Source organism: Gracilinanus agilis, chromosome 1, assembly GCF_016433145.1.
Source record: "Gracilinanus agilis isolate LMUSP501 chromosome 1, AgileGrace, whole genome shotgun sequence".
Lineage (NCBI taxonomy): Eukaryota > Metazoa > Chordata > Mammalia > Didelphimorphia > Didelphidae > Gracilinanus > Gracilinanus agilis.
The window spans coordinates 67,106,821-67,134,570 of NC_058130.1; the positions used below are offsets into that span (position 1 = coordinate 67,106,821).

General features: G+C 43.6%; 1 protein-coding gene across 1 annotated transcript in view; it reads right to left on the reverse strand.

Moving 5' to 3' along the window:
• Positions 1-1,279: 1,279 nt before the first annotated feature.
• WNT7A (Wnt family member 7A) overlaps positions 1,280-27,750 on the reverse strand; it is an 88,005-nt gene continuing 61,534 nt past the window's right edge. The window contains exon 4 of the mRNA XM_044656890.1: positions 1,280-1,759. Coding sequence (XP_044512825.1) covers positions 1,280-1,759 — 480 coding nt within the window. The remainder of the gene's footprint in view (positions 1,760-27,750) is intronic.

Here is a 27,750-nt window from a genome sequence, read left to right on the forward strand (position 1 = left end):
CTGGTTTGAGAAGTAGAACAGGTTATAGCATGATACAGGCAAACATAGTATAAATAAAATATTCATATAAAAATAGTCTCTTACAAAATATACTCTCTTATCCTATGGGTCATTTTCCAAAAGACGGAAATTGTCTGGAGTTAATTTCTGTTTCTCTGTATAGGCATCTCAAACTGGATTTTCAGGATGGCGAGTCTTACCTGGCAGGGGGCAGGGGGAAAGATCTCAAGATTAATGCCAACTTGAGTTTCCAGACAACTAGCAGCAAACAGCAAAAAATATATATATATGTAAAAAGATGCCTGCTTTTATACTTAAACATCTAGGATTGCAAGAAACAACTTGCAAAATCAACTAGTAGAAATAATCTGCATAAAGAATAACTATGTACATTTCCAATTGTTCCTTGCCCAGATGACAACATTATTCCACAAAGAAAGCAAGGAGCGTACTTTGATTGCAGAATTTTTTCCAAGTGGTGGTAGAGTCCTTTTAATTAAATAAATTAATATTATTTTTTATCTGAATAAATTGTTAAATATTGCTATTAGTAAGCCCAGGCGCCTGACGTCCCTGCTTTAAAAACAAAAAAAATGGCAGCTCAAAGGAAGGCCGTGTCATTTCTAGCCAAAGTACACCAGCAGGAGCAAAGCAGTGTTTGCTGAAGTGACTTGAGTGAGATGAAAACCAGCCGAGAGGTTCCGAGGCTGCACTGTGCCCGGTGGGCAGCACTCTGCAGGAATTATTCACACTGGGGTACTGATGACCCGTGCAAAGATTTTTCTCGTCGTTCCAGTGCTCCTTGCCACATTCGATTCCTGGTGAACAGTCACTGTGCAGATGGAACCATTTGTTCCCAGGGGGAGGCTGACCCCTTGAGCCATGGGGCCCCTGGCCTGGCCCAGCCTGGTGGTCTGCCTAACACCGCCCCGGCCCACAGTGACTCGGGTGTCTTAGTGGCCGAATGTACTGGTGGAGGGAGTTGGCTGCTCTCTGTTCTTCTCTTGGGTCTAACAGGGAATGTCCCAGCTTCCCTGGGAGATGTCAGAAAAAAAAAATCTCCACCCAAGGCTGGTCTTTTGGAAGAGGCCAGGTGGATGGTGGAGGCAGCCCGGAGAAGGGCAGGCCAGATCACGTGCAAACATCTTCCTCGGTTTTTCCCATCTTTTTCATTTCTCTGCGGGTCGTGGGATGGCGAGGGGGAGAATGGAAGGGTGGCCGGGCAGTGGCTGCCCCCCTCACCCACCCAGTCCCCCAGGGTCTCCCCAACCCTCCCAGCTCACTTACAGGTGTACACTTCTGTTCGTTCGCTGCACGTGTTACACTTCACATAACAACACCAGTGGAATTTGCAATTACATTGCCACACGCGTGCGTACTGGTGGGTGTTGTAGCCGCGGCCGCAGCACATGAGGTCGCAGCCACTGGCCTGAGGGGCGGTCTTGTTGCACATGCGGCCCTGGGTCCCCACGCTGCCCGTGGCGGGATCTTCCTCACAGTAGTTGGGCGACTTCTCGATGTACACCAGATCCGTGTCCATGGGCTTGCGGTAGGATAAGGGTTTCTTGATCTTGAGGAAGGTGGGGCGCTTGTTGCGGCTGGCTCGAACAGGCTCCACGTGCACCGCCTCGTTGTACTTGTCCTTCAGGATGTAGCCCAGCTCGCGGAACTTGGGCAGCGTTGTCCAGCATGTTTTAGTGGTGCACGACCCTGACACCCCATGGCATTTACACTCCAGCTTCATATTTTCTTCTAGAATCTGCAGAAAGAGAAAGGGGAGGAAGGGAAAGAGGGATAGGGAGAGAATGGGGAGGGAGAAGGAGAAAGAGAGAGGGAAAGAGGCAAGGAGGGAGGGAGGGAGAGAGGGAGATAGCGAGAGTGAAAGAGGAAGGGAGAAAGAGGGGAAAGGGAGGGAGGGAGAGAAGGGAGGAAGAGAGAAAGGGAGGGGGAGAGAGGGGGAGAGAGAGAGAGAAAAGAGAGAGAGAGAGAGAGAGAAACAATCATTTAAATGAAACCAGAAGACTAGACCTTCCTCGCACAGCTGCAATCATTCCCTGTTCTCCCATATTTGTAGAGACTTTTCTCCATCTTTTAATTTTGAATTTATCCTAGGAACACCGATTAAAAGTATGAGAGCTCAGAGGAATACAGAATGTTAAACCTTGAAACAGAGAATATTAGGGCAGGAACGAACCCAAGAACATGGAATGTTCCAGCTAGAAAAGGTCCTGAGGGAAGTGAGGGGTCAAGTAGTCCAATTGTTTTAAATCCTTACTTTCCATCTTAGAATTGATACTAAGTATTGGCTCCAAGGCAGAAAGGCTAGGCAATTGGAGTTGTGACTTGCCCACAGTCAAATAGCTAGGAAGTGTCTGAGGCTAGATTTGAACCAAGATCTCCTATTTCTAGAGCCTGAGCCACCTAGCTGCCCCATATCCACTAGTTTTATAGACAGGCAAAACGAGACACAGAGGTATTTAAAGTGCTGTGTTCCACAGCTAGTTGGTAACAAGATTGGGCAGGTTGGCTCCTAGGACAGATTCAGTAGAGTTTCATTCTGCTTTTAGATATTTCAGAGAAGTCTTTGTCTAGAAAAGTCGCGCACATGTCAATTAATCCATTATTCTTCCCCTAGACAGAAATGAATGAAACCTCCCCAGAATCCTTTTTCAGACATTTTCTGTGAAACTTTCAAAAGTGTGGGAAAATGGAAAAATCAAAAGTTTGAACAGTATTCTTTAAGTGCCTACCATTTAATATTCTGGTTAACTCGGGGACAATCGGGGAACCCTTTTAAAACTCAACATTTATTGAAATTTCTCCCTACGTTCATCGACAAAGTTTGGCTGTACGTGACTTTAACTAACTAAAGATATTGTAGGGCCTTAGGGCTATCAATCTGAAGATGAGTGATACAGAATAACAGAATGTCAAAGGTAGAAGGGACCTCAACATCCATCAAACACAATGTGTACCCAAAAAAGAATTCCCCCTACAAGATACCTGACAAGTGATCATTCAGCCTTTGCTCACTGATTTCTTAATACCTGGGAACCTTTCTCCTCCTCCCTCTCCATTCCCCTCTCCAAAGGGGAACCATTCCATTTTGGGACAGTTTGAATTGTTAGGAAGTTTTACATTTACCTCTGCCTATATATTTTCACCCAGTGTCTTTACTTCTGTTCTCTAGAAAGCCAATCTAGGACATCCTATGGGTGGTCAAGTCAATGCAAATCAACAAACATTTATTAAGGACTTATTATGTCAGGCACCCTGTTAGCATACATGTTAGTACTATTAGTTTCTTTTCCTAGGATCTGCTCTTTCTCCTAACTGCAGAGCAGGAGGGGTAAGTCTGTTGCTGAATTGTTTCTGTTGTGTCCCACTCTTCGTAACTCCATCCCTTTGGGGTTTTCTTGGCAAAGATATAGGACTGGTTTGCCATTTCCCTTTCCAGATCATTTTATAGAGAAGGAAACTGAGGCAAACAGGTTTAAGTGAGTTGCCCAGGGTCACACAGCTAGGAAGTGTCTGAGATCAGATTTGAACTCAGAAAGATGAGTCTTCCTGACTCCAGGTTTAGCACTCTATCCAGCAGCCCCTTTCAGTAAGTTAGGTTCCGGTTAATTGGAGTCAGTACAACATAATGGAGAAATCTGATCTTTAGGATGGTCTTTTCTCAATTCTAATCCTTCTCCATCTATTTACTGCATTCGACCCTGTTGACTAGCCTCTCTCTTCCTGGATATGGTCTCCTTTCAAGTACTCTGAAACACTCCTCTCTCCTGCTTTAATTCCTATTTATTAGGCTGATTATTATATTATTATCAATCTTGCACATGTGTATATACACACAAATCTATATACCTTTGTGTACATATATAATACATTCTATATAGCTACATATTATATATATATATGTATATATATATATATATGTATTTGTTACCTCTCCAATTAGAATGATGTTTATGAGTTGTTTCATTTTTGAACTTGTATCCCCAGAACCTAGCATAGTAGATACTTAATGATTATCTACTGGTGGACTGATTGCAATATTTGAGGGGAAAAAATCTCTAATTTCATCAGAATGGTCATTCCCTCCACTACTGCAGATCACAACCTTCCCTCTCCGCCCCCTCCCCATGCCCTCCAGATACTCTTTATGAGTTACTGTGGCCCAAATATCTTCATTCCTTGGTGACCACTTTTTTTCTGATGATAATCATAGTATTTAGAGCTGCAGGGGTCCTTGTTGGTGTTGTTCAGTCATGTCCATTTCTTCATGACTCCATTTGGGGTTTCCTTGGCAAAGATACTGCAGTCTTTTGCCATTTCCTTCTCCAGCTCATTTGCCAGATGAGGAAACTGAGGCAAATAAGGTTTAATGATTTGCTCTGGGTCATACTGCTAGCAAGTGCCTGAGGTGAGATTTGAACTCAGGAAGATGAGTCTTCCTAACTCCAAGCCTGGTACTCTATCCACTGTACCACCTAGCTCCCTGGAGCAATCCTTAGAGGTCATCAAGTTCAATCAACTCATTTTGTAGATGTGAAAACCATGGCCCAGAGAGGTAATGATTTGCCCACAGACATACAAGGAGTAAATAATAAAGTTATCGCTCCAACCAAGGTCTTCCAAGTCTGCTTCTTTCTGCTTTTCCCACTCTCTAATGCTACTTAGACTGAGAGAGGCTTGATCATGGGTCATAAATCACAAGCTGGTGGAGACCACAGAGGTCATTCAGTCCAATTCCCTCTTTTTACAGATGAGGGAAGTTAGAGTCAAGGATGTTGAGCAGCTGACCCAGGGTCATCCAGGCCAGAAGCATCCGAGGCAGGAGAGCCTAGATCCTCAGACTCTTAAGGCTTAAGGCTACTTCTTTTTTTGTTTTTTGTTTTTTATTTTGAATATTTTCCCCTAGTTACATGTTTCATGTTCTTTCCTTCTCCCCAAACCCCCCACCCCCCCTTAGCTGACACACAATTTCACTGGGTTTTACATGTATCATTGATTAAGACCTAATTCCATATTATTAATAGTTGGACTAGAGTTATCATTTAGTCTCTACATTCCCAATAATATCCCCATCAGCCCGTGTGTTCAAGCAGTTGTTTTTCCTCTGTGTTTCTCCTCCCACAGTTCTTCCTCTGAATGTGGCTTTAAGGCTACTTCTTGCTCTAACATATGGAGTCTGTCACTGGGTCCATCGTCAGATGCTCTACTTCGGTAGGCTTGAATATACAACCTTCCAGATCCCAGGATCACCTCCATAAGGAATGGGACTAGATTGGAGGTGTCAGATAGAATAATGTTAGCCCTGCCTACCTCATGGCACTGTTGGATCTAATTCCACAATGGTTATTAATTATGTAGTATGTAGACAGCATTGCACTAGGTGCTAGAGATGCAGAAACACAGACAAAGAAAAAAAAAAAGCCCAATCCTTGCCTTCGAGGGGGCTTCCATTTTATTATTCTGGGAGTCAAAGAAGGAAATGTTCCAAAAGTTCTGAAAAGGGGGCAGCTGGGTGGCCCAATGGATTAAGAGCCAGGTCTAGAGAAGGGGAAGACCTAGATTCCAGTTTGACCTAAGACACTTCCTAGCTATGTGATCCTGGGCAAGTCACTTGACCCCCATTGCCTAGCCCTTACCACTCTTCTGCCTTGAAACCAATACAAAGTATTGGTTCTAATGCGGAAGGTAAGGGTTTAAAAAAATACTGCGAAAATATGTGCTGTTGTTTTTACTGAATTAGGGGCTTCAACAGGCAGGCTTAGATGATGTTTCCATCTCAGTGGGGCCTATCTTATTCCTTTATCTTTTGTAATATAACTTTCTTAAGAGTGCTATCTATGGCAACTGTCTTTCCTATTTTTAGGGCAGTTAGGTGGCTCAGAGGACAGCACCAGTCCAGGAGTTAAGAAGACTCATCTTCCTGAGATCTGGCATCAGACACTTACTGTGACCCTGGGTAAGTCACTTAATTCTGTTTGCCTCCATTTCCTCATCTGTAAAATGATCTGGAGAAGGAAATAATAACCATTCCTGTATATTTGCCAAGAAAACATCCCAAAAATGGGGTTTATGAAGTCAGACAGAGCTAAAAAATGACTAACCGACAACAAAAGGACCTCACACATTGTACTCTTAGTAAATATCTGTCCAATTAAATTGTGTACTATTTTGTATTAAATGAAAGGGAGAAGGGAATAATGGATAAAGAGCTGGCTTAGGAAGCAGAAAGACATGAGTTCAAGTCCTCTCCATGGCACATATACATTGGATGTGACCCTAGGTAAATCATATCACTTTTTAGAGTCCCCAAGCAACTCTCTTAGACTCTCAATTGCAGAGAACATGCTAATCTCTGTTGGTAGATGAAGTTCTTCCTAAAAGTTCTCTCCACCAAAGAAAGCAAAGATCTAAAAAAAAAAGTACAATTGTACTTGTACCATATTAATGGAATCTGAATGGAATCTCCACGAGCCTTCCTTCTGCATATATCCTAAGGGTGCTTCATGTCAATGATGCTGCTGACAGAAATGGAGAATGTCATTCTGTTTAACCCATTGAACTCCAAGGTGAAGAAACTCCCTCCAACAAGGGACTACTGACTCCTTCCTTACTTTCTCTGCAACTTCTAGTATAAGATAGTTGCCTCAAGTGCTAAAAGGAGAAGTTAGTTCCCCAGCATTTTCCAGTATATTTCAGAGGTGGGATTTGAACCCTTCTCTTTCTGGCTTTCAGGGCATCTCTCCATTGGCAGTGCCAGACTGACTTTCAAACATCACTCTGGGTAAGCAGGAAAGGTCCATGATTTTACTGATATTTGCAAAAAAGTAGATTTGCCTACACTGGTTCTGAATTGCTAAGTCTTGGGTCCTAAAAGCTACAAACCTGTTTTTAACATCACTTCACACACGATTTGGAATTTCTATACTTTATCACCAACATGAAGTGACCTAATCCTTCTTAAATACTCGCCTTCCCCAAGGGTCTTTGTCTGGTGTCCTAGGAGGTTTGAAGCCGCTATTGGACTTGGGTGGTGAGCTCCATCCGTCCCCTTTGCCCACCCCCACTCCAATGAGGCAGGCTCCTCCCTCTGTCACCATGATCAGCATGCAGCAGGCATTTCAGAGAAAACAGAGTGATGGGCACTATAATCAGATTAGCCTCTCTGCCCCTAATCCTGCAAACTATGCTTTTGGGTAGCCTCAGTGGTCTCCTTTGGTTGACATTAAACTGGATGTAATCAAGGCCAGGCCCTGGTCACTCAGCAAGCTCCTCCCCAGGGCTTCCTTTGGATCAAAGGAGCAGAGGAGGCAGGTGGTCCCAAAAATCTCGTGCTAAGCCATATTCCATCTTCAGGATTCCCCCCAGAAACACAGGCCCTGGAGAGGCTCAAAACTGTAAGGGTTTCATGTTCTGGGACGCCTCTTCTCCTTCCACTTACTCTCTGCTCTACCCAAGCAGACAAGAGGCAAATACATCGTTGCCAAAAGCTGGTTCCACGGCCATTTACTAGCTAGAAAGCATGGCTTTGGCAAAGTCTCCTCTGTCTGAGCCTAGTTTGCTCATCTGAAAAACAGAAAATAATCCCTGCACTTCCTACTTCCGTGGCTGACCATAGTCAAGTGAACGAGTATACAAGAAAGTCCTTAGTAATTATAACACAATCTCTAAAGACAAGCTAGTATTATTATTATGATTCTCCTGCTTATCTTTCCTCCCAAGACCCAGGTCAGCTACAAGGGCAGTAACTCCCTCCAAAAAAGTCTACCACAGTCATAAATAATTTAAAGGGAGTTGCCTGAGGGATAAAGAAGGGAAATGATTTGCTCAATGTCACCCAGAAATAAATCTGCCTTTCTATTAGCTCTTAGCAAGGCAGGCACCTGGCACTCAGCTGGACTTGTCCGTGGTATCAGGGGCAAAATCAGAACCAAGGCTGTGCCCACTAAAAGCCCATTACTCTGGCCTCCACACTACGCTGCCTCTTGTCTTTGCAGAGAATGGTCAATTTTCTTGGGTTCAGACAAAGGTTGGCACGGTCTCAAATTATTTCTTTTCTTACTATTGTTAATCTAGCCCACACCTGTTGTCGGTGTGGTTTGCTTCGGGCCCCGACTTTGTACAACACTGGCTATGAGGGAAAGAGTAATGGGTTTGGAGTTAAAAACCCTGGGTCAAGTCCCAGCTCTGATGTTTACTATCTGTATGGCCTTGGTTAATAATACAAATAATAAATAATTAGTTTAAGATTTGCGAAGTACTTGTCTATGTGTTAATTCATTTGATCCTCACAATCACCCTGAGAGCTAAGAGTCTTTATGATCTGTCTATAAATAAGAGAACTGAGGCACATAGAGATTAAGTAATTTCCCCACAGACATACAGCTGCTAAATGTCAAGTCACAACTTCTCTGAGCCTCAGTTTCTCCATCTTATAAAATGAAGAGATTGAAATAAATTACCTCCTTTCTGGCTTTATTATTCAAATCTTTGCTCTTCCCTCTAATACCTGTGTGACCTTAGGTAAGTCGCTTCTCTTGGCTGGGTCTCTACTGTCTTCCCTGTAAAATTGGGCAATGATCCTTACCTTGGCACCTATTCTTCAACTGTTTTCCTCCCTGCTTGGCCTCAGGACATAACACCACATTCTGATCTTGAATAATGTTATGAACCATCCCAGACCACTTGTTTCCAGGTCTAGCCTCATGACTGGCAACATTTTTGGCTCAGGTTCTTGTTCCAAATGTAAGTCTCACCTACTACCTGAGATGAAGAGACTTCCAGCTCCTTATCTCCTCCCCTACTCTGAGAGCTGTCACACACACATATATAGAAAAAGTTGGAGGAGTAAAGAGGCAGCATGGGGGCTTTGGGAGCCATAAGGTCAAGATTCTTGTCTCACCTCAGCTTATTCACTGTGGGACCTTGGACAACCCCTCTTAGCCTCAATTTTGCCATCTGTAAAATGACAAGAATCAGAAGAGATACTCAAGGTCCCATCCGGTTCTGAAAAATTCCATGACTCTATACACTTAATGGTATCCCTGAACTCAGCTCTTCACCTCTCTGTCCACTTCTGCCCAGTACCAGGAACAGAGGAAGTGGAAGGAGGGAGTTTTTACACCCTTGGAAGGAAGGAGGAAACTGTTCTCCCCTTGACATTTCACCTAGGGAATACCAACAATGTACTGGAGTGAGCCCCAGGCATCCTCCACTCTGAGAGCTGAGAGGGGCCTTGAGAAACACTTGGCTGCAAGATGACTTCCTGGCTCATCCCCAGAATAGATGCTATCATGCTTGAGCTGGTTTGCTCCTTTTTCTCAAAAGCTGATCTTTTAGAGTCCAGCCACTGGTTTGGGTGTCCCAAACTCGAGAAATAGAAGTGGTCCTCAACTGGAAGGGCTGGGGTGGAAGAAAGGGTAGGGAAATTACCCTATTGATCCCCCTCACTTTCCACCACAGCCACAGGTCTATCAACTTCTGGGGAAATCAGGTTCATGTAAATTAAATTCTGCCTTATTAAGGCTACGCATTTTCATTTCAGGTGCTGTAACTAGGTTGGTTCTGAAATGAGCAGCCACTTGAGCTTTCAAATTGTCTTTTTGCTGCTCATCCCACCCTTACCCCTTGCACCCAGCCGCTTTGTCAAAGGGTCAGTTAACAAGCATTTATTAATCGACTTCCATGTGCCGGGTTTCATGGTAAACTCTAGGGATTCAAAGAAATATCTATATTTAAAAAAAAACAGCCCCTTCTCCCAAGGAACTCACAGGCTTTATCGAGAAAGACAACTTGCAAACAACTCAGCACAAATAAAATATGGACAGGATAACCTAGGAGCAGCATCAGAGGGGTGGCACAAAGCTTAAGGAGGACTAAGAGAGGCTTCTTGCCAAAAACAAAATAACAAGGATTGATACACTTTCTGAGAACTTTGAGATTTAAGTTTAAGATTCATAAAGTGCTTTTCTCTCTCAATAGTATGAATATTCTTAGCATTGCTCTTTACATTTAGCAAAAGAGGAAACTGAGGCTCACAGTCATCCAACAACTTGTCCACACTCTAATTCTAATATCAGAGTTAAAATTAGAGACATGATTTGAACCCAAGTCTCCTAAGGTCAAGTCCAGTATGCATTCTACCAATCCCATTCTTCAAATATTCTCCCTATCAACATGTTATTTCTAATGCTTCCCTTCGCTTATTTCCCATTTATCCTGTATATAGCTTGCTTTGTATATATTTATTGGCATGTTATCTCCTCCGTTAGACTGTAAACTCCTAGAAGGCAAGGACTGTGTTTTGCCTCTTTTTTTATTCCCAGTGATTAGCAGAGTGCCTGGAACATAGTAGGCACTTAAATATTTACTGAATTAAACTGAACTAAATACTTATTTGTTTTATTTATTTATAAATTATTTTATTAATTTAATTTTTATATTATTTATTTGTTTGTTTGTAAAGCCTTTATTTAAAAAGAATTTGCAGAGAAAGCCATGTCAACGATGATGCTGGTGATGGAGAGTGATTAGTAAGATGAACTACTATACTTTTTCTCCTAACAGCTAAAGCTAGTCTCACAAGTCCTAAGAAGCAAATGGGAATCGTTGCCTCCTATATATTTTATACTTGAGTACCTCAGAACAAAGTAAGATTAATTGGCCTTCACTCTGTTCTCTTTATTCCAAGTCTAATGTACACTTTAATCCAGAGCCACCCATGATAGGGTAATAGCAGAGGGAATGGTCATCACTACCCAAGCCCAGGTCAGATTGGTTGTTAGGGTTCTGATGGTAGGACAGATAATAAATGGAAAAGAGGTTGAGGAAAAGGAAGAGTGAGGAAGGAAGTGGGCTAAGGACCACTGGATGATTAACTTTTGAGTGAATTAACTGGGGCCAGACTTGGCTCTATCAGAAACAATCATACGATCATAGGATTCAGAGATGATCCGGTCTAAACTCTTCATCTTACAGAAAAGGAAAAAAGTGATTATTCGAGAAAACAAGTGATTATTTCATCCCATTACAGGTAGCAGAGCCAGAATTCAGATATGAATCTTCTGATTCATTCTACTGTACAACTAAACTAGAAAGAGAAAAGAACAGTGACCAGTTGTGCCATGGTGATTATCTTTAAATATTCAAACTCAGCTAGAACTGTGATCTCACAGTTGAGTGTTGCAGATCACAGTCCATCCTGACCTTCCCAATCTATGAGGTCCTTTCTTGTCCATGTCCTTCCAATAGTTTGCCATAGGGAATTTGTCCAACTTGTTAGAGACCTTTCTTGAGGATTCCAGAACACTCTGGATGCCCATTTGTCACTCCTTGATCCTCTTTTCCCATTTACAATCCCTTGATGATATCCTGTTCAACTTTAGAGTTACTTATTGTGGTATATTGGTCATATACCACAGCCTGCCCATGCCCACCTTGCCCCTCTCCCTTGTCTTTTGTATAATGCACACTTTTGATTCTTTGGAAGCAGTGGTGCTCTAGCAAAATGGGTAAAATGTTAGTATTTAAAAAATGGACCTTTGCTTTATGAGAGGGTTGGGGACAGTAAAAGAGCTCTGTACTTCTACGAGGAAGAAGAAAAAAACTGTTGGCAAGGCTGGACTGAAAGGATTTAGAGGCCTGAAATAATCTATGCTTGGAGTCAAAGATGGTATGGGGGCTCAAGGCAAATCAAGAAGGAACTCAAGGAACCACTCAGGCTGCCGTGATTAGGGGCCCTTGGGAAGACCCAAACACCTTCGTTCCCTAGAACTTTGAATAGTGAGCTCTATGAAATTCTAGCTGGATCTAGATAAATCTCAGCATCTGAGCTAGAAGGAACCTTAGAGATTATCTAGTGTCCAAGCTCTTCTTTTTTCAGATATGAAAACCAAAGCCCTAACCCAGAAAATAGGGGCAGCTAGGTTGTGAAATGGATAGAGTTCAAGATCTGGAGGCAGAAAGACTCATCTTCCCGAGTACAAATCCAGCCATAGACACTTAGCTGTGTGACCATAGGCAAGTTACTTAACCTTGTTGGCCTCAGTTTCCTCATCTATAAAGTGAGCTGGAGAATGAAATGGCAAACCTCTCCAGGATCTGTGCCAGAAAAACCTCAAACTGGGTCATGAAGAGTCAGACACAACTGAAAAGACTGAATGACAACAAAACACAGGAAATGGTTTGCCCAAAGGCACACACTGGGATCACAGATTTTAATTTGGGAGGAACTTTAATAATTATCTAGTCTAACTCTTTCATTTTACAACTGAGAAAACTAAAACCTAGAGAGGTGAGGATATCCTTGCTCCAGAGCAACTGGTAGAAACAGAGATCAGACCTTGGGGTTTTTTTGTCACATTTTTTTCTGCCCTTATCTGCCTCTACCTGGGTAGTAGCCCCTGTGGCTGCAGTCCCTGAGGCCACAATTCAGTGGAAAAGACCTTTCTAAAATCACTGGACTGCTCCAACATGCTTTTCGAGGCTTGAAACAGTTTGGAGCAGTGAAAAAATCGCTGGAGTCAGAAGATCTCAATTGACATCCCAGCCTCACCTCCCCAGACCTCAGTCTTCCTGGCACTCCCCACTCCACAGGGCCAGTGAGAAGAAATGATTCCCAAAGTCTAGAAAATGGGAGAATGGGAGCACAAATGGGAGCTGCTCTAATCATTCTCCTGCCTGTCCCAGAGCCTCTCTATACATGGTGTTGATCCCTCCCCACAGAAGCTGCATCTCATTCAGCTGCAGGTGTGTTCCTTCTGGACACTTCAGATGAAAGAAAGAGGGGGGGAAATTCTTCAGTGAATAGTTCAAGTTTTTTTTTGTGGCCACATTCTTCCAGGCATCTTGTACTTCGTGGCTTCGGCTAAATATTCCTGTTTGACTGCACTGGGAACAGTAACTATCCCCAAACATGGTGGTTGGAATGCAAGAGAAATTGCCCGGAGTCACACAGCTTTGCTTCAAGTCTGTCTGTCCGGCGTCTGCAGGGAGAACGATGACTCGATTTCAACACCAACTGGAGAGTGATGGATACCTCGTGGCCCAAATCTGTCCTTTTCGGATGTTCAAGCTTCATCATGTCAGTTGCCTGCTGGAAAACATTCACCGACTCTTCCTCGCTACTCCCCCTCACCCCCAACCAATAGAGGATCAAATCCTAACCAGTCTGGCATTCGAAGCCCCCTCCACAGTCTTACCCCATCCAAATATAGCTCCCAGAACTCCCCAGTGTCCATGCTCACTTCCCTGACCAGATCATCCGCAGACATCTCCTGCTTATGGCCCCACCTCTGTTCACACATCTCTGCTCCCTCTCTTTCCCCAGGGTGTGCTCCTCCTATCCAAATTCCACCCACCTGCTTCAGCTAACCTTCCTCCTCAGTTCTTTCTCTCCATCTCCAGGTTCCTTGAGGGCTTACAATCTGCACCACATCCATCAACAGTAACAATAATGCTTACCATTGAAACAGAACTTACTATGTATGTGCCAGGCACATTGTGCTAAGCATTTTACAATTATTATCTCACTTCATCCTCACAACAACCCTGGAAGGGTAGTCCTATTATTCCCACCATTTTACAGATGAGGAAACTGAGCCAAGGAGATTTAAGTGACTTGCCCAGGGTAATACAGCTAGTGTCTGAGGCTAGATCTAAACTCAGGTCTTTCTGACTCCAGAATCAATGCTCTCTCCACCATACCACCTACCTGCCTAGATCATACATATATCGCACTTCTTATAGGCTCCTGGCTTCAAAAATAGGAAGAGTCTTGAAGTCACCTGGGCTCACCGTGTCATCTTACAAATAAGAAAACACCAGGTCTACAGAAAGGAATTACTCATCCTTCCTTTTATGGGTGTTTCATGTCCATAGATCTTCACTCCTCAGTGAGATTTTAAGCTCCTTCAGGTCAGAGCACTTGTCTTCTAAGTCTTTGTATTTATGCCTCACACAGCCTGGCATTGGGCTGAGAATTTAGTTGCCACTCAGCAAAAACTTAGCGAAAAGAAGTGAATTGAGTTGAGTTTAATGGAAGTCTCTCAGGGAGCACAGAGGTCCTAGTTGTTGCCGTAGGGAAGCCAGGAAGTTGTGAGGCTTTTGGTACAGCTTCTCCTTGCCCGAAAGAACTTACGGAATCCCAGACCAGGTCTCTTCTGGCACCAAAGGCCTGGCATATCTCCTAGGAGGTACCCTCAGAAAATTCTTCAAAGAAAAGTGCCATCTACAGTTGGAGAACTGAGCCATTCACTTCTGACTCAATCAGTGCAGGTGGCCAGACTGGATCCTTTAGACCAAAAGAATTTTCTGGTCTTTGTCTCAGCGGCTGGGGATTCCCACCCATCCCCCATCCCCCCATCCCTCACCCCACTTTTGTCCGGTAGACTCAGGTCCTCTCTTTCTCTCTCTGTAGTTAGTTTCTTTTCTAGTCTTGACTCCGGTTGGGATCACAGGCTGCCATTTTCATAACTTATTTCTGCACTTGAATGCTTGACCCATTTCAGTCATGGGTGCCAAATGGCATGTCCTGATCGATCTCTGGGCCCTGAATTTTCACCTATCCTAACCAGAGACTGATTCTGAGAGGTTCAAAAGGAAATGGCTCATGAAACATTTCTCTCTCCTTGGCCAGAGTGTTGAATCATGTGGCCCCCTCAGCACCTAACTCAAGGTTTTACATACCAAAGGCACTCAATTACAATTTGATGAATAAATGAATGAATGAGTGCATGGAGGCATCAGTGGTGCTGGCCAGTTGTAAGAGGGGAGTTTTTAATCCTCCCAGTCCTGACCCCTCATTTCTTTTTCCCCACAAAGGCCAAATGGCTCCCAAATAAGAATTCAGCCCCTCCCTCCTTCCCAAAGGATCCAAATCCTCTTTTCTATTACATATCTGGAGAAAAGAAGCTGGTATCCCAGTGACCAGTTTAGCCATCCTGGGAGCTGGGATCAGCTTCCCTGCTGTTCCCCCCACCCCGGCCCAGGCCCACGGAGTCAGGCTCCCAGAGCCCAGTTTCCTAATATCATCTTTCCTGTTTCTGGTGAAATGTGTCTTTTCACTTTCCAGCCCAGCTTTAGGAACACCCTGGGTTATCTCCCTCCTTCCTCCTCATTTCCAGCAAAGAACTGGGTGGGGATTGGGAGGTGGGGTAGAGAGAGAGAATCTTGATGAACCTTTACCACTCCACCCTGAGGTCATGGTGGCCAGGAGGGGAAACTACTGAGTAGCCACCCCTCACCCTTTTGGCTAGAGAGGCTCCATTCCAAGAAGAGGCTGGAGGCTCTTGGGCCCCACTCTTTCAGGGGACCAGAAAAGGACTGAATGATGGGAGGGTTTCCATTCAGATTTGACTTTGTTTTAGCTGGCTACCTCTGAATGCAGAGCAAATGAGCCCAGGTTTCTAAACCCAGAGAGAATTATCCCTAGTGGAAGAAGTTGGACTAAACAGCCTAAGAGGCTTTTCTTGATCAACTATAAAATCAGTATTAGAGCAACTTCAGCTAAAAACACTGCCCAAAGGGATGGGATTGTTGGAAAAGAGCACTGGCAAATAATAATTGCAAATAACTTGCACAAAAAAATCTTGCAAATAAAACAACTGTGAGGAGAAGAGGGTACCTTCTCCCAACAAAGGAGTAACTAGCTAATATAAAAGAACAAGTGAGTGCCTCTGGAGTCAGGGGACCTGGATTCAAATCTTGGCTCCTCTACCTCTGTGATCCTGAGCAAATAGCTCCATTTTCTTTTTTTTATTTTATTTTATTTTATTTTAATTTTAAAACCCTTACCTTCTGTCTTGGAGTCAATACTGTGTATTGGCTCCAAGGCAGAAGAGTGGTAAGGGTAGGCAATGGAGGTCAAGTGACTTGTCCAGGGTCACACAGCTGGGAAGTGTCTGAGGCCAGATTTGAACCTAGGACCTCCCGTCTCTAGGCCTGGCTCAGTTCCATTTTCTTTCTTTTTTTTTTTTTTTAAACCCTTGTACTTCGGTGTATTGTCTCATAGGTGGAAGATTGGTAAGGGTGGGCAATGGGGGTCAAGTGACTTGCCCAGGGTCACACAGCTGGGAAGTGGCTGAGGCCGGGTTTGAACCTAGGACCTCCTGTCTCTAGGCCTGACTCTCACTCCACTGAGCTACCCAGCTGCCCCTCAGTTCCATTTTCTTGAGTCTCCGTTTCCTTATCTATAAGAGGAAAGAATTGGACTTAAATGATCTCTAAGGTTCATTCTAGAACATATAGTCATCTTAAATAGTTTTTAAACTTTCTGGAGATGTTCTTCACAATAGAAAGCTATCATCCAAAAAATGTGCTAAGAACTCTCCATTCTAAAAACCCTAAAAACATCTCTTTTCCTTTGACTCTAAAGAGTTGGCCACTGTGTTTTCAATGGCACCAAATATAGAAATGAGCACAGGAGTAAATCACTCACAGGTGCCAAGTTTTAGCTCAGGGCACATTTTTACGGTTGAGTTGTAAACCATTGAAAGGAGGGAGCTGTAATTAAAATGCTGACAGACTCACAACTGTGAAAAGGCAGAAAGAGCACGGCTAGAATCCCCAACAGAGGAGCCCAGGAAGAAAGGCACGACCCCCACTCTCTGTCCTCCTGCCCCAGCCCACCCCCTCCTCCAACCACAGCAAAGTTAGCCCAGACTAACTGGGAGACCCTGGCAAGGGTCCAGAGGCTAAGGTCAGTCAGCCTGCAGTTGGAGCCCAGAACTGTTGGCTGGTCTGGGACATGAGGGATCATCTGGTACATTTTACAGATGAAGAAACTGAGGACTAGAGAGGAAGTGATTTATCAAGGGTCACAAAGGCTGTTAATGAGCCACAAAACCTAGAATAGACTATGACTATCCTGTATTGAATTGTAGAAACCCAACCTGGAAAGACTACATGTGGGGACACTGCCTGGGTGTGTGTCTACCATCAAAGTACAAATAACTCAGCCGGGATACACCTGCAACCCCCCCCACACACACACACACACACATACCCCATACACATACACTCCACCAAGAAATTGCCCTCCTGTTCTGAAGGTAATCAGTGACCATACATCATGGAGTCAGTTAAAATTAATAGAGATACTATTTACTAAATCAAGCCCAAACTTCTGAGCCTGGCATTCAAGGTCCTCTCTCATTTGGCCCCATTTTTCCTCTCCCCAGTGTTAATCATTAACTCTAAGAAGACCTCAGTCTTTACCACCTCCATCCATTTCTGTACATCTAGTCAGTCTTCTCCAACCAGGAGGGCTCTCCTGATCTTCTTTCACAAGGACAAGTTCAATACCTCCCTGAAGTCCCAAAGAGAACCCCTCCTCTTCCCGAGGCACAACTGATAAGGAAATTGAGCCTGGAGTCTGGAAGACCCAAGTTCAACTCTGACTTTGGCCACTTATTAGCTGGGTGATCCTGACCAAGTTACTTCACTGCTGTCTGCTTCCATTTCTCAGCTGTAAAATGGGGGTAATAATGGCACTTACCTCCCAGGATTGTTATGAAGATACAAAGCCCTTAGCATAGTGCCTGGCATTTAATAAATTTCCCCTCTTCCATGAGGCTGCTAACTATTCTGGTCCATCTAGTTCTTTCCTTCCTCCAAACTCCTAATGAACCTTGATTCAGCACCATTCATTTTAGTTCTTGATTATACCATCAAGAATTGTTCTATAATCATGATATAACAAAAAGAGTAAGGGACTTCTGGGTGAGAAAGCCCTGAGTTTGAATCCTGCCTCAAACATGTATTAGACATGTGGTTCAATGTAAATTATTTAACCACTGCCTGCCTTAGTTTCCCCAACTATAAAATGGGCATAATAATAGCACCTACCTCATAGGGTTGTGGGGAAGACAAAGTGAGATGCTGTGTGTAAAGGGAGTCCTTCAAATCTTAAGGCACAATGCAATAGTCAGCTATTGTCTTTTCATCCATATTTGTCTTATCTTCTATAATAGGTTGAATCCCCAAAGGGGGCAAATGACATCAAGACAATAGGTACCAGCCTTTCCTTCTCTCAACAGTTATCATAAGAGGCAGAGTAGTAGCCTGGATTTTAAATCCTGCCTCTGATGGGTAGCTGTATGTGTTCATGAGCATGAGGTCCTCTGAGCCCTTCTGGTCTCTTCATCTAGAAAATGGAGGTAAGTAAGGGCTGCTATAACTTTCGTGTAAAGCAAAGTTCACTTCTAACTTCTTTGGAGTATGAAATTCCCCAAATAAATGAAACAGATGAATGAAAACTCATTCATTAGAAATTATGTATGTATATGTGATTTACAAACTTTAAAGTACTATTAAAAAAACCAGCTATTGCTATTTCCACAAGTTTAGGCACATGTGCGGGACAGCGAGGTGGCACAGTGGATAGAGAGCTGGCCTTATTTAGCCTCAATATTTATTAGCTATGTGATCCTGGACAAGTCATTTAACCTTGCTGGCCTTAGTTTTCTCATCTGAAAAATAAGCTGGAGAAGAAATGGTAAATTACTACAGTATCTCTGCCAAGAAAATGCCCAATGGCATCATGAAAAGTTAGACATAACTGGACCAAATGAACAACAAAAAAGGCACACATGTCCCTAGAAAGGCTTCTGAGTGAGGGAATGAGTTAGAGGGAAGCTGCAAAGAAGGTCTAGTCATTCTAGGAGAGGAACTTTTCTGAAAAGTCTCCCAGCTTTAACTTGAGTTTGAGAACCAGTTCTTTTATTTATTATAAATATAATGTATATTTTATATTGATATATAAACATTTATATATACTTCCTACTTTATGACCTCAGGCATGTCATTTATTCTCTGGGGGTCTCAGTTTCCTTCTCTGAAAATTGGGGATAACATTATTTAAAATTGTCAGACACTAAGTGAGTTATTATTATTATTATTGTTATTGTTATTGTTATTCCCATGAGCCAAGCATCTTGAGGCCAAAGGACGGTCCCAGTGTGATCACCTAAAATAATACTCTTGACTTGCTATGGACTCCCTGCATTTTGGAATGACCGCACTTAAGAGGTGGCTCACTCTAATATTCAAAGCAAAGGGGATAAACAGCAGCTTCCCTGCAGACAATTCTTTCTGCCTCTTCTATACCAATACTTTTTAACAGGAGCCAAAAGGATCCATTCCCATTATTCCTGCTTTGCCCTTTCCTGGAAGGCTTTGCCCATGAGCAATGAAATAGCCCAAAGTCAGATAAAGACAACAGAGAAAACCAGATTATACATCAAAAATAGTTTCCCTTTGAACAGAGAAAAGACTGCTCATAACTACTTGCCAGGGACAAGGAAAATAGAGAACACTGTTTTGTGCCCTTTCTTTTTCATTCATTCTATTATTCCAGAAATATTCACTGAGCATCCATTCTATATGGGTTCAGCATAAAGAACTGTGGGTAGCCCAGCAATGGAGGAGAAGGCATGGTCTTTTCCCTCATCATACTTGCCATAGAGTAAGTGCTAAATAAATGGGTTTTCATTCATCCATTTCATTTATTTGGGGAATTTCATACTCCAAAAAAGTTATTTTTCCCTAAATATTGTGTCAATGAATGAAAGATGCCTCTTGTATAGAAGATGACATAGAGTAGGATATCCACTCTATTGAATTAGTCCATCAGTATCTAGGAGAGGTACTCAAGATGAATAGTAAGTTGAAATCAGAATTGACTAAGAGGAAGAAAGCCAACTAGATATTTTTGGATGTATATATCCTCTCTTGATCTCTGCTCTTCAACATACCAAAAACCCCTTAAAAATAAAAGATCATTGGATACAGCTAGGTGGCTCAGTGGATAGGGGGTCTGGCCTGGGGATGGCAGTTCTGAGTTCAAATCTAACCTCAGATACTTCTTAGCTGTGTAACCCTGAGCAAGTTACTTAACTCTCCTTGCCTAGCCCTAACCACTCTTTTGCCTTAGATCCAATACATATAGTTTTGATTCTAAGATGGAAGGTAACAGTTAATTTTTTTATTAATAAAAGATCATTAATGTATCCCTTTCACTTCTGTTAAAAGTTTTGGTAGGGAAAAGATAGAAAGTACGGTCTGTGGGGAGGCTGCCATTTATCCCATTGCTTAAGCAAGTTGAATTTTTGTAAATCAAATTCCATTTAAAATGTATTGGGAGAAGTGGCCAGCTATTTTGTAGATTATCACATAATTCCTCAATGATGTTAAGTCACTTATTCCATACAAACCATTATTAGAAATACTTCCTCTTATATGGCAAAATTGGGACACTAATGCATTGCTGGTGGAATTGTGAATTGATTCAACCATTCTGGATGGCAATTTGGAACTATGCCCAAAGGGCTCTAAAAGATTGTCTGCCCTTTGATCTAGTCATACCACTGCTGGGTTTATAACCCAAAGAGATCATAGGGAGAAAGACTTGTACAAAAGTATTTATAGCTGCACTCTTTGTAGTGGCAAAAAACTAGAAAACAAGGGTATGCACTTCAACTGGGGAATGGCTGAACAAATTGTGGTATCTGCTGGTGATGGAATATTATTGTGCTCAAAGGAATAATGAACTGAAGGAATTCCATTTCCAACTGGAAAGACCTCCAGGAACTGACGCAGAGTGAAAAAAGCAGAACCAAGAGAACATTATACACAGAGATGGATACACTGTGGTAAAACCGAATGTAATGGACTTCTCTACTAGCAGCAACACAATGATCCAGGACAATTCTGAGGGACTTATGAGAAAGAACACTATCCACATTCAGAGGAAGAACTGTGGGAGTAGAAACACAGAAGAAAAACAGCTGCTTGAACACATGGGTTGATTGGGATATGATTTGGGATGTACACTCTAAATGACCACCCCAGTGCAACTATCAATAATATGGAAATAGGTCTTGATCAATGACACATGTAAAACCCAGTGGAAATGCATATTAGCTAAGGGGGAGGGGAGGTTGGGGGGAGAGAAAGAACATGAATCATGTCACCATGGAAAATTTTTCTAAAAAATGTATTTAAACGGGCAGCTGGGTAGTTCAGTGGAGTGAGAGTCAGGCCTAGAGACAGGAGGTCCTAGGTTCAAACCCGGCCTCAGCCACTTCCCAGCTGTGTGACCCTGGGCAAGTCACTTGACCCCCATTGCCCACCCTTACCAATCTTCCACCTATGAGACAATACACCGAAGTACAAGGGTTTAAAAAAATGTATTTAAGGGAAAAGAAAAAGAAAAGAAAAGAAATACTTCCACTTGGCCCACCTACAACTTTGAGTCTTTGGAGACTATGGTGCTTCGAAATTCACAACTTTACTAAAGAAGAGTGATCCTTATTTTATTATTTAAAGGTTTTTTGATGTGTTTGGAGAGCAGCTTGGAATCAAAAGAGAATACCTACTTTTCAAAAATACAATCTAGATGGCTTTCTTCTGCCTAGTCAACTCACTGTCCATCTTGAATACCTCTCCAAGATATTCATGGACTAACTCAATGGAGTGGACATCCAGCTTTATGTCACATTCCATGTAAGAGGCATTTTTTGTCCATTGAGCTTTCCTATGAGAATTCTTGGATTATTTGGATGGTTATTTGTCAAAAGTGAGAGATAACATATGGAAACAGTCTTGAGTCCTGTACTAGTCCCAGCAATACCTCAAAAAGATCAAGAGAAACGTCTTCAGCATCTTAGGTAGACTCTTGGTAGAGAATCTGTGGGAAAATCTTAGACAATAATAACACAAGAGTAGAAAGTTTTAATTAAGGGTTAACTATTTTCATATATATTAACTGTATTTCAATGTAATTTGTTTTCTTTTTAATTCTACATATTTGATTTTAAACATTTAAAGTCATGATTATGAAGAGTCCAAAGGTCTAGACCCAAGGGACTCATGAGATACACAAAAAGCTCAAGAAACCCTGGTTTCAATATATACCAATAGAGGGAATACCCATATTGAAGAGACTGCATACCCCACTGAAGTTTTTTGCCTCTAGATTGGCAACTGGGGCTTAACATTCTCAGAGCCACACAGCTAGTGAATGTCAGGGACAGAATAAGAACCCAGGACTTCCAGATTCCATGACCAGCCCTCTCTTCACCATGCCATGAGGTCTCTATAAAATACTATTAATTACATTATTACATCAATAATAATAATAATATTTGCACAACACTACAGTATTATTTTCAGAAATTACTTTCAGTAATTTCACATAATTGTCTTATTTGGTTGTCTCACTGACTACAAGAATATGGAATCCCAGAATGGTAAATGGATTTGCCCTGGGTCAAAGAAATGGCAAGTACCAGGATTAAGGACTCTTTACCAGGTCTTCTGACTCTCGAGACCAAAGTTCTTTCCACTTATTTAAGGATGCCTTGTGAAGAATCTTTTTTTCAACTGAATTATAAGCCCCTAATGTTAGCTAGAATGTCAGACTTGCTTAAAACAAGGGGCAGAGCTATCCATGTCAGTTATTCCTACTCCAATTCCCTGAGTGCCCACCCCTTTTGGAAACCATTTCTGTGTCTTTACCTCTCTGCCTCCTCCTCGCCCCCACTCATTGCCCCTTCAGATTTGATAACACACAGAGCATTGTGGGTCCCCAGCAACTGGAGGGCTCCACCCCTAGGGAACAAAGACCTGATTGTCACTAGAGAGCGGCGTTTGACTCAGGGCTCACTGAAATGTAAACTGAGACCCAAAAGTTCATCTCACTTAAGACCGGACCCCTGAAACTAATGACTCTAGTCCCTCCAGGGTGGGCTGGATTTCAAACATGTTCCTGAGCTGAATGGCCATCAGCTAAACTTTCCATATCCTAGATGAAATTGAGTGGACAGTGTTTGAGGCCCCAAGAGGAAAGGTTTCGCAACTGGACACCTGAGCCTTTTGCCAGGATGGAGTCTGGTGTCCTCTGCAGCCAAGGGGCTGTCCCCCGGTCCCCTAAGGAAATCAACTCCTAGAGGGACTGCAAACTGCTACACCCAACAATGTAGCACAGGGGGACCGAGACCTCTGATTTGCCTGCCTGACAAGGGGTAAGCTTTTTCTTTTAGGCTGTGTCCAAAATCTTATTGCCACAGGTCCAACCCTAAATTTAGGTAACAGTCTGTTGGAAGCAGGAATTCTTGTAGGTTTAGAGAACAACAGTGTAAGCAATTAGACCAGAGCCAAGATATAAGAGTTTTAGAGAAAGGAGAGACCAATGAATATTGAATGTTTGAGCTGTAAGGGACCATAGAGAAGTGAAATAAAACTCATATAGAAATGTGGGCCATTGTTCTATCCATCAGGAGCAGCTGGGATTGAGAGTCAGGTCTGGAGTTGAGAGTTCCTGGGTTCAAATCTGCCCTCAGATACTTCCTAGCTGTGTGACCCTGAGCAAGTCACTTTAACCCTCATTACCTAGCCATATTGCTCTTCTGCCTTGGAACCAAAACATAGTATTGGTTCTAAGACAGAAGGAAAGGGTTTAAAAAAAAGATCTTTGAGGAGCACATATTGATAGCTTTTAAATGCAATGTAATTTATATTTTATTATATTTTTGTTTATTTTGTTAACTATGTTCCAACTACATTTTAATCTGGCTCAGATTGACAGGAGGGTTGTGGGCCACATGTTTGACACCTCGGCTTTAAAACATAAAATGTCAGAGGTCCAAAAGGGACCTTGGAATAGAATTTCACAATACAGAATGTCAGGCCTAGAAAAGACCTTAGAACATTGAATTTCAGAACTAAAATGTTAGAGCTGGAAGGGGCTTTAGGACACAGAATATTAGAACATGGAATGCCAGCTGCAAAGGACCTTAGTAAATGAAATTTTAGAATATACATTGTTAAAGCTGGAGATGGGGGACAGAGAACTTTAAGACCAAAAAAAGTCAAAACTGATAGAGAAGTTTTGAGATCGATCTATCTAGTCCCTAAATGTTTCTTTCCAGGGGCTGGAAAGTTTCATTTAGGAATATATTTGAGATTTACAATAAAAATAAGATCTGTAAAAGTCCTTATTCAGTTAATTTTCCAAAAGGAAACTGACTAAACAGCAAAATATGATGGGCTAAAAGGAAAGGAAAAGGAAATTTTTTCTCCATGGCACATCTATGGCAGCCTCCTCCACTCCCACAGCCAATGATCACCCTCATCTTCAACCTACATTGATTTCCACCACCATACTCATCCCCATTAACATCAGACTCGAGGCCAAAAAAAATAGAAGTCTAGTGTTCAGGAAGCTAGAGTACAATACTACAAAATAGTGTGTGATTAAGTGTGAGATTGTGTGGTTCAGATGCTAGTAAAAAAAGGGGGGGGGCAGCTGGGTAGCTCAGTGGATTGAGAGCCAGGCCTAGAGATGGGAGGTCCTAGGTTCAAATCTGACCTCAGACACTTCCCAGCTGTGTGACCCTGGGCAAGTCACTTGACCCCCATTGCCTACCCTTACCACTCTTCTGCCTTGGAGCCGCTCCAAGACAGAAGGTAAGGGTTTAAAAAAAGGGGGGGGGGGATAAGAGACAAAAGAGTTAATCCAGGAAGGCTTGTTGGAGGCAACAGGACCTGAGGTAAGCCTTGATGAATTATAAAGATTTGGATAGGCAAAGAAGCAAGAGAAAGGCATTTTTAGTAAGAGACAGGATGAATGAATGAATGAATAAATGAAAACGTGTATGGTAAATACCAGCTCCTGGGCTAGCATTGGGGAGTGGGGATGGAGAAGATGAAACCAAATATAAAAATAAGATAGTCTGTGCCCTCAAGAAGCTAATACTTTGGGGTTTTTTTACCCTTTACTTTCTGTTTTAGGATGAATACTAAGTATTGGTTGCAAGGAAGAGTTGCAAAGAATCATGAGGCATGATCCGGCCGGTTGTTCAGTGGGCCAGTTGGCTTTGTGCTCACCCATCACTAATCAGTGTAGTTGAACCCTAGGGCAGGAGTTCCAAAGCTATCAGAATTATTGAGTAACTCAGAGGAGGCCCCCCGTGGCATAGCACTAGACTGCTCGACCTCCTAGCTCCATCAGCAGCAATGGAGAAATTGGAAACCAGGAGGTACCAGATAAGTTATCAGCCATGGGCAGCTCCCCTGTTATGCATGCCATTGGCAGCAATCATTTCTTTCCCCCAAGCAGAGGGGATTCTGAATTTTCCTATAGTAGCAACCAAATCCCAGAGTGACTGGAGACTTCTCCTAGATGGAAAAGCGGAGGGGGGTGGCAATCTCCCCAAAGGATTAGCCTGTCTCCACCGGCTGTGTTTCTCTTGTGGTAATGAGGGTCAGAGAAGAGATGGGGCATCATCTAGGACCAGAGCAATGCATCTCCTTGATAACGAGGGTTATAAAACTCTGGAGGCTGCTGCTGCGGCGGCTAGTTTCATTTCTCTGTGGGAAATGGAAGCCTGAGGTTCTCCCTGGAGGCTCCTTCCCTCCCAACCACCCAGCAGCCCCTCTTATCTCAGCTCCACCCTTCCTGACCACCATGGTGCCCATGCTGTCAAGGTCCCCATCACAAGTTCCTTAGACCTTGGCAATGTCTTCTTGCTGTGTCATCTCAGGAAACTGGAAAACCCCATTCTCCAGCTGGTGCCCATCTCCCCTGCTCCAGCCACCCCCCACACAGTCACCGTGTTGGCTCTTCACCAGTTTCCGTTCCCAGGCACATGGGTCCTGGGGTGTGACCGGTTTTGTGGAGTTGGGCCCAGCTTCTTTCTTTGGGCCTGCTTCACCCACTCCTATGCTTCCATCATTCAATGAACGATCCTTCCTCCCTACTCATCCCTTCTCCTAACAGCCCCTATGAGCTATTTTGTGCAGAAAGGCGTCCTCTGGCTCATTCCTGGGAGACCTTAGCTGCCCCTAATCCATAGTCCAGGCACTCTGGCCACTTCAGCCCAGAAGTGAAGAAAGAATAGCCTCTGCTGAAGGAAGGGCTAACTGAGCAGAGGACACAAGAGCTTGGAGCTGAGGTCCACTGGGGTGACTCCCTTCTCCAGGTCCCACCCCAGACATACCTGGGTCTGGCCCAGGTCTGCAGACTCACCCCCAGCCCTGTGGGAGGAGTTGGAAACTGCCTCACCCTCCTAGACTTGAGGGAACTTGGAGCTAACTCATGTCTCTGAGAAGGGAAATGCAGAGAGTTTCCCAGTGGGGTGCTGGCTGGCTCCCAGGCTGAGCCCCTGCTGTCGGTGGGAGGAGACTCTAAAACCTCAGTCAGTCTTGCTGGGCTCTTGTCATGCTTCCTGGCCCTTCAGAGGGGGCAAATATGTAAGTGGCCCTTATGGCTGAAAGGGCCACATTGTGGGGAGATCTTTATCTCCAGCCACTCCCCAGCCTTGCTCTGTCCTGGTAGTCATGGAGATGGTCCTTGGAAGACCTCCTGGGTTCCTGACTCACCATACAGTGAAGCAGGGGTGGGAATTCACCTCTCAGTGATGCCGTGAGCACCCGGACAGGGGCAGGAAACTACACGACCAAAATCCCTCCGCCAAGGGCCTGGTGGGGTGACTCCCTCACTCCCTTGCTAGGGTGAAATTCCATCCCCCTGAGCTCACCTCCCTGGAGCTGCACATTCCAATCAGGCTGAGCCCCAGCCCCAGCCTCCTCTGCCCCTCCTGTCCCCCACCCTGGGGGCTGCAGGGAGTGGGAAGCAAGATGGAGCCAGGCTTGGTCCAGCCCTTATCCACCTGGTAACCTTAGTCTGAGGTCCGGAGCAGCACCTTGGACATCTCTGCTTTCTCACTGTCCACAGATGGCACGAAATGGAAGGATTAGCCCAGAGATCTAGTCCTGCCTAAGAGTTTTGTTTTGGGGTTGGCTGCTTTTTTTCCGAGGGGGTAGAGAATCCTAGCACTAGGAAAGCAAACAGAGTTTGACTGCAGAAAAGTTACTAGTCCAGGGGCTGACCCAACTGGCTCCCTTTGGTTTCTCCATAGATAGAGACATCACATGAGGCCCCATTGAGTTAGATTTGAGGAGGCAAATTTGCATTGACCCCCTAAAGGCTCCATAACTGGTAACATTTCCCCCTGAAGAGAAGGTACTAATACAGAGTAGAAACACTGGCCCAATCAGGCGAGAGAATTCCTAGAGCTCAGAAAAATTAGGGTTGAGAGTTAGATCCAACACCTGAAATGTCTTGGTACTAAACTGTTTCTCCCCTTCACATGCTATGAACAAACCAGCTGTTCCCTAGAACTAAAACAGCTACTCCATGCTGCCTCAGTTTCCCTATGACACCTAAAGATGATATTACTTGGAATAGATGAGCCCCTGAATATCTTATAGACCCATCTTCTAATTTTACAGGAGGAAAAACTTCAGGCCAAAGGGAAATGACTTGGCCAAGGTTAAACAGAGCCCAGTTTCAAGCCCTGGTTGTTCTCTCTCCTAAATCATGAGGTCCATTGATGCCTTGGGTCAGAATATGGGCCAATACTGGCATTCCCTAGGAGCAATGTGAGAACCCAGCCACAAGCACGTGATAAAGGGGGAGACAACCAAACCCCGATATTTGTCCATACTCTCGTGTGGCAGGATGGCTCCCCTCACCACCCCCACATCTAAGTTGGGTGTGGGCACGACTCACACTGGGCTCTCAGGCTTCAAGCCACTAAGGCAGACTGCAGGTGAGCAAGCAAATTCATCATCCCTTAATCTTCAGGATGAATCAGGAAGCCTCTCCTCCACCCCCGGAGATGGAGCAGCCAGCTGGGAGTCAAGGTCCCGGAGGCAGAAAGGTCAGAATCTTAC